The sequence below is a fragment of the Columba livia genome, unplaced genomic scaffold (genome assembly GCF_036013475.1).
Source record: "Columba livia isolate bColLiv1 breed racing homer unplaced genomic scaffold, bColLiv1.pat.W.v2 Scaffold_140, whole genome shotgun sequence".
In the NCBI taxonomy this organism is placed as follows: Eukaryota; Metazoa; Chordata; class Aves; order Columbiformes; family Columbidae; genus Columba; species Columba livia.
Genome location: NW_027043036.1, coordinates 236,676 through 244,342, shown reverse-complemented (window position 1 = coordinate 244,342; position 7,667 = coordinate 236,676). Strand labels below are relative to the sequence as shown.

The 7,667-nt window shown below is 50.1% G+C and overlaps 1 protein-coding gene across 1 annotated transcript; it reads right to left on the bottom strand.

Moving 5' to 3' along the window:
* Window positions 1-5,864: 5,864 nt before the first annotated feature.
* On the bottom strand, window positions 5,865-6,878 carry LOC135577806 (olfactory receptor 14J1-like). Its single transcript, XM_065047927.1, has one exon. The coding sequence runs from the start codon at window positions 6,876-6,878 to the stop codon at window positions 5,955-5,957; it is 924 nt and encodes a 307-aa protein (XP_064903999.1). The 3' UTR covers window positions 5,865-5,954.
* Window positions 6,879-7,667: the final 789 nt, after the last annotated feature.

The window sequence follows — 7,667 nt, the reverse complement described above, 5'->3', positions numbered from 1 at the left end:
AAAAAGCCAAAAAGTTAATTATGTGGAAGTACACTAAGGGTAGGAGAAGAAATATTGGTCTTCCCCTGTACTTCTATTACCAACACTCTAGTATTTCATATCCCTCGTCATTCAGGAGTTCCCACCTCTCCTGATTAAATGTCCCTGCCCAAGGACAACTTTCCAGCACTGTCTGGATGTTTGCCCTTCCCAGTGCTCTCAGGTTTCTCCTCCACTTGCTCCTTGGTCATTCAGTGGCCTCTCAACTGTCTGGTTTCTGCTTTGAGCTTCAGGGAGTTACAAACTTGCCCCATTCTTCAGAGCTCTAATTAACATGGCAGTCAACACGTTCATTGTGTTTATTTCGATCCTCTCCTATCTCTCTGTCTAAACCAGTTCTTGTGTGGGTGTCCCTTGTGGATGCTGGACCTCACCAGATCCAGCTTACACACACAGCTGAGGAAAGTGTTCTGCTGTTTATTGAACTGTGCAGTGTTTGCCCAGGAGAGCAGGTGGAGCTGGTGCACAGGAGCTGCAGCATCTCCTGCAGAGCTCAGTGGAGAAGTCTGATGGAGGAAAAGTGATGCAATCTCTGGTGGCCAATGAGGGAACCGGCAGACTGGGGGTGGGGGTGAGGAGCCAGGTTGTCCATACAGTGTCCAGCCTCAAGGACTGTTCTCCTGCCTGTCCAGATGTCTTCAGGAGACCCTCGGGATCAATGTCCAGTGTAGAATGCTGCTGTCGCTTCTTCTATACACTGAAAAATGACAGAAAACATCCTGGAAAGAAAAAACCCTCCTTTATGAAATCTTCTTTGAAGTCTTCATCAGCAAGTGTCCCATTGAAACCTCTCCAGTTAGTTCTACAAGTCTGGAAGGTTTAAAGAAAATTACGGAAAGAAACATCGCTCGTTAGGGCTTTCTGTGTTTTAATGAGCCCCGTGGCGTATTTGGTGCTGAGTCCATGAACCTCAGATACCAAGGACAGACTGAAGGATCTGCTCAAGAAGTCCAAGTCAGAACAAACCCCAAAGTACCTTGAAGCATTAATGGGCCCCACTGAGGGCTGTTACTGACAAAGCCTCCCCAGGGACTCGTTGGAGCAGATAATTGGAGGCTGTGATTGCATCAGGCAAAGGCAAAGTGCAGCAGCTCTGATGCTGAGAAAGCCCTTGGTTTGTCTGATGAAGGACAATGGCCAAGCCTTGAGCCCCTGCCCCTGGGAAGGGAGATCCTGTCCCTCACAGGTGGCTCAGGGCTCTTCCTGGGGCTGTGGGGAGTGCGATGCCCAGTGCAGGACAATGGTGTGACACTCCCTGGGGGTGCAAGGAAGCAATGGGGTGCCATGGCCGTGACAACCATGTGTCTCCTCTTAGGCCTCGCTGGCAGGGACATCAGCCATAGCCAAGGGGACAAAGACCTTGGCTCTTGCAGGGACATCCAGCCTTGCCAGTGCTCTTGGCCATGTCCACCATGGTCCATCCGACACTGTCCCAGGCCTGTGGCTGTTTCCCCACAGGCTGCAGACACCCCATGTGCTTCCCCACCTTGTTCTCAGCCCAGTGTGTCCCCACCTGTGCTGCTGTCTCTGCATCCTCACCAGCTGTTCTTGAAACACAAGGTCATGGCTGATCCAGAGTCCTGAATGACCACAGCACTGCGCTCAGAATGACATTTTTTTATCCTGAGCTCCACTCTGGACCTCCAGAACTGCAGTTTCTGATGGTTTTCCTTTCTCATGCTGTTTTTCACTACAAAAAAAAAAAAAGTGCCATCATCTTGGAAAGTGATTTTCAAGAGTTCTTGAGCCACGACCATTCTTACCTGTCAATGTTCTACCCCAGCCAGCAACTAAGACCACAACAGCTGCTCACGTACTCCCCCAACCTATTAAGTGCGATATGGAAGATAACTGAAGGGAATGGAGAAACCCGTGGGTTCAGAAATAGCATTTTAATAAGACAATAAGAATAGTATAATATACTACTACTACTATGTATATAATTAAATTAAATGAAATTTTAAAACTAAAATGAAATATAAAAAATCAAACTAAATTAAATTAAGAAAACATACTCAGTGCAATCCGTCATGTAACTCCAGTCACACGGAACAGCCAGTCCTGGAGAAAGGAGCACCTTGGTCCCAAACAACCAATCCCAGCAAGACAGAGCAAAAAGGCCCAAGGGCCAACTGCAAAATGGCAGAACAGCAAAAAACTCACTCAAAACTCCCAACAGAATGCAACTTCCAAACTAAACTAACCAAAGTACCTGGCAGATCTGAACTAACGGAAGTAACCAGCCAGAAATGTCAGCTCCAGCTTTATACTGAGCATGACTCTAATTGTAGGTGTGGGAATATAAGGGAAGATTGGCAAGAAGGAGATTTGTAAATACGCTTAAGTGACTGTACCCAGAGTTTAGAAAACACAAATCACACTAATTTAGGTTTAGCCTTGTGTGCTTCACAAGTTGAACCTCTGTCTTTATAGAACATAGACTTGTGAAATCTTAAAGGCACCTCCTCAAACATCCTTGAAATTCCTGTTCTACTCAATGACAGGAAGATGTGCCACGGGAGGGTCAGGTTGGACATGAGGGAAAGGTTCTTCCCCCAGAGGTGCTGGACACTGAACGGGCTCCCCAGGGAGGTGTCACGGCCCCAACCTGACAGTGTTCAAAAAGAGACTGGACAATGTCCTCAGACACACGGGGTGACCTGTGGGGTGTCCTGTGCAGGGACAGGAGTTGGACTCCATGATCCTTGTGGGTCCTTCCAACTCAGGACATTCTAAGGTTCTGTGAAATACTAGGTCAAAAGTCCATGTTTTCATTGTACAGATGAGATGTAAACACACGGCTCAGGGCTCTTCCTGGGACCGTGGGATGTGGGTGTGCAAGGCCCAGGGAAGGACAACACTGGGACAACAACTTCCAGCTTCCCCATGGGGCTGCAAGGAGGCACCGAGGCCCCAGTGCCATGAGGACAACATGTCTTCTGCTGGGCCTCAGTGGCAGATACAACTGCCCTGGCCAAGGAGACACAGACCTGGGTTCTGTGGGTCCCTTCAGGCCTTACAGCGCCCTTTGCCATCTCCACCACAGGCTGTTCTACACGGTGCTACCCCTGCCCCTCTTTCCCTGCAGGCTGCAGACACCCATCTCGCTTCCCCACCTGCTCTCATCCAGCATTTCTGCACCTTCACTGCTGTGTCTACACCCTCACTGGCTGCACTTTGGAACACAAACCATGGGCTGATCCAGCTCCCTCTGGGTCACCTCTTGCCCCACAGCACTGCTCTTACAGTGACATATTTTCTTCCTGATAACCAGTCTCTACTTCCCCATCTGCACTTTGTGGCTTTAGTTTTTTTTCTCTGCTGCTTTTTCCCACTACTTTGGAAGCTTTACCATCTCAGAAACTGCCCATCAAGCAGAGATCCCAACCTGTTATTCTTCATGTGGTCTTGCACTTGACCAGAGAGAAGTAACCTCATCATGATCTCCTAAATCCCGTGAGTGCTGCTGGCCTTTCAGCTTCTCTGATACACACGACCATGTCCCTGCTGCTGTCCCGTCATGTTCTCAGGTGGGATGGATGTGACAACCTGTCTCCAAGATCTCTTCCTGGGTAGGATCTGTCATACTTAGGCTGAGGTTCTTTCCCAGCCATGTCCCTGCTGCTGGGTTGTCACCTCCAGAGACAGAACTGACCTCACTGTCCCCTTCACAGCCACATGATTCTGACTGGATTATGAGTGTCTGAGACACATGTAACCTCATAATACCACAACCATCCATTCCCCCTCCTTAGCACCCAGGACCTGACAAAGGCAGAAGCACATTCCTATAGCTGCCCCTCTTTCCCACAGGCTGTAGACACCCATCTCACTTCCCCGCCTTGTTCAAATTTGTCAAATATATTTCCTACTCACAATGTAAGTGAAAAGCACTCCTCACTGGAACTGCTTTTTTTTATGTTAACACCTTCTATATCTCTATACCTATTCTCTCTCCTGAAACCTCTCCAAGGCAAAAATTCTGTCAAACCACAGAATACCTCAGGTTTGCAGAGAGCCCTTGTCTCACTCTTCTTGTCTCACTCTCCTGCTCAGGGTGAACCAGGTGAGGTTGCTCAAGGCCTCCACACAGGTTTGCATCATCCTCAAAGGCACTGAAAGTGCTCTCTGTTATATCTTAAAAAGGGAGAATAAAGATATTCAACAATATTGGCCTAAGTGCTGGTCACTGAGAGATGACACCAGTAACTGGCTGCACACAGGACTTTGTACCACTGATGATATTTGGGCTTGATGGTTCAGCCAACTTCCCACCCAGCATCCACTTCTTGAGCCCCATCAGCACCACTCTGGCCAGAAGAAGACCATGGCTGAGCCTTGCAAACGCCCTGTACACAACATGCCTTTCCTTCCCCTGTCCATTTGAGTTTAGCAATCCCTTCCTTGTCCTTCACATTCCTGGAAATGGCTGCAGGAGGCTTGTCCCATCCCCTTCCCAAGGAGGGAGGTAGGGTGGCCAGACTGTTATTCTCCCCATTCCTGTTTGTGCTCTTCTTGAAGATGGGACTGAGTTCTGCATTTTTTAAGGACCCCAGAACCTCTCTGGTTTCTAGGGAACTTTTGAGAGCACAATGTGGAATCAAGGGCAAGGGTGATGTAGCAGACAAGAGCACTTGCAGTGATCCTGTCCAAAGCAGCTGAGATGAATCTCACTGATCCAGGGGGGTTTGTTCCTGGAGTCACACACAGAAATATCAGGGTTCTGTGAGGTGTCCACATCAGAGCTGGTCTCAGGACTCCTTCTGCACCCAGGTATGCTCAGAGACAGAGTCTGTCCATTTTACACACAGAGGCAGGAGTCACAGTGTCCCTCTGGCCTCCTGTTGCCACTCCAAAGAGACAGGAGACACCTCATCCCTGTGGTGTGTCACCTGCTCTGCACTCATCTGAGATGTCCAACGCCATGAGGAATGGACACGGAGACCTCAGATCAAGGATGCATATCCCAGTGCTGCATTCAGGTGGTTTCCCAATGTGATGTGACCTCAAGCCACTCTCTGTGCCACAGACCTTCATGGAGCCCCAAGGAATAGTTGATGGTGTTTATGCTCGCTCACGTTCATGTCACCTCAGGTACATGATGTGCGTGCTCACATCTCATTTGTACAAAGCAAAAAGGGACTGCTGAACTATTCATTGAGTGTCCATCCATGGAGGGAAGAACAACCTCTGTGGATGAGAAGCCAGTGCTGTGAATGGTAGTTGTGAAGGGCCAGTTGATGATGATTGACCTGAGGCTCCTTCTGTGGGGTGTCCCGTGCACAGGGGCACAGCCCAGGCCCTGCTCTGCTGGTCCTGCAGGTCTCTGGCAGGAGCCTGGCTGTGAGAGGACATTGATGTGTGCCAGCCCTGCACACACACGCTCTTTGTTTCTGTACCCTGGTGTTTGCATCTGTGGCCACTTTCTTGGGTGTGTTCTAGAAGAACTGCCACACAGAAGGACGGTGACCAAGCTGCCAGAGCACTCAAACCTTGCACCAACACCAGGGATGAGAAGGAGAGTGTGGGAGTGGAACCAGAACAGCTCTGGAAGAACAAGCACTGCTGCTCCCTGGCAGGGCTGCCACGCTGGACTCTTTTCCCTCCTCCCATGCACACAGGACCTGTCCCTGCAGCTCCAAACAGGCCTTGCAGGAAGAATATCAGTGAAAAAAAAAAATCACTGCAGAGCCCTTTATTTTGTTTAAATACACAGAGAGCATGGGTCCATATTTATGCAGCCAGTGGGTTTGAAAAAAACCTGACAATGAATTAGAAAGGGGATGACAAAAATATCATGATTTATTAAAAAATAAACACCACCAACACACACACACACACAAGTCTGGGCCTCTAATGAGTTACATTAAAACTGTTATTTGTTAAAGAGAAGATGATGAACACTTTATTATTTTTCAAATGCATCCCTCCATTAGTTTCCTCAGGGCATCCTTGAGCTCCCTGTTCCTCATGCTGTAGATGAGGGGGTTCAATGTTGGAGGTATCAGCGAGTATAGAACAGACACCAGCAGGTCCAAGGATGGGGAAGAGATGGAGGGGGGCTTCAGGTAGGCAAAAAAGGAGGTGCTGGCAAACAGAGAGATGACAGCCAGGTGAGGGAGGCAGGTGGAAAAGGCTTTGTGCCGTCCCTGCTCAGAAGGGATCCTCAGCACGGCCCTCAAGATCTGCACATAGGACACCACGATGAAAATGCAGCACATAAAAACCAAACAGGCACTAACCACAATAAGCCCAAGTTCCCTGAGGTAGGAGTGTGAGCAGGAGAGCTTGAGGATCTGGGGGATTTCACAGAAGAACTGGCCCAGGGCATTGCCCTTGCACAGGGGCAGTGAAAATGTATTGGCCGTGTGCAGCAGAGCATTGAGAAACCCAGTGGCCCAGGCAGCTGCTGCCATGTGGACACAAGCTCTGCTGCCCAGGAGGGTCCCGTAGTGCAGGGGTTTGCAGATGGCAACGTAGCGGTCGTACGACATGACGGTGAGAAGAAAATACTCTGCTACTATCAAGAAGGAAAACGAAAAGAGCTGTGCAACACATCCTGAGTATGAGATGGCCCTGGTGTCCCAGAAGGAATTGGCCATGGATTTGGGCACAGTGGTGGAGATGGAGCCCAGGTCGAGGAGGGCGAGGTTGAGCAGGAAGAAGTACATGGGGGTGTGGAGGTGCTGGTCCCAGGCTATGGTGGTGATGATGAGGCCGTTGCCCAGGAGGGCAGCCAGGTAGATGCCCAGGAAGAGCCAGAAGTGCAAGAGCTGCAGCTCCCGTGTGTCTGTGAACGCCAGGAGGAGGAACTGGGTGACGGAGCTGCTGTTGGACATTGGCTGCCTGTGGGCATGAGGACCTGCCATAGGAGGAAAAGACAGTGACATGTTGTGGAAGACTTCTCTGAGAAAGATAAACATGCTGTTTCTCATGGAAAACCTCCTCCCTGATGGAGGGATGTTTCAGCTCATTCTCTCTTTCTTTCAATTGAAAAAACAGTTCATCATACCCAACCCAACCCCAGAGAGCAAGGGCACCCGGGACAGGTGGAGAAACAGGGAAGGGTACTGCAGTGCTCCAGAGAAATAAAGCAAGGACAGAAAGGCAGACGGGCATGCTGTGAAACCTTCTCCTTACCTGGCGGTGCTCACTACCACTGACATGAAGACACTGTAGAGCAAGTACTTTTAGCACCTTTTCTGTGTAACACATTCCAGGAACCCCTCACCTGGAGGTCCAGCTGCTGAGGTGGAGACTCGTGACCTGGACCCCATGGCTTTGGGGCAGAGGGTCTGCTGGGGAGGAGAGGAGACCAGGGGTTGCACTTGGAAATGTGTCTGCACTGTGGAGGAGGGCAGGGAGGGTTCTGAATCCTGTCTCAAGCACTCCTGGTAGCAGCTCCCTATCCCTGCCCATGTCTCTGTTGCCTGCATCTGTGTCTCTGTCCCTGGTCTGCTCCCTGACGGTGTCACAGACCCCGTTCCACCCGCTGTGTGCTCAGCTCTGTCCTGCTCACACCTCCTGGCACTGCCCAGGGGCAGCTCTGTGTGTGCAGGGGCTCAGGAGCAGCTCAGACACGTCCTAACGAGAACTGGGGTCTCAGTGTCTGCTCCAAAGAGAGAAAT

Bases quoted from the DNA above. Each gene is read 5' to 3' on its own strand.
- LOC135577806 (XM_065047927.1), bottom strand. From the start codon at position 6,878: ATGTCCAACAGCAGCTCCGTCACCCAGTTCCTCCTCCTGGCGTTCACA.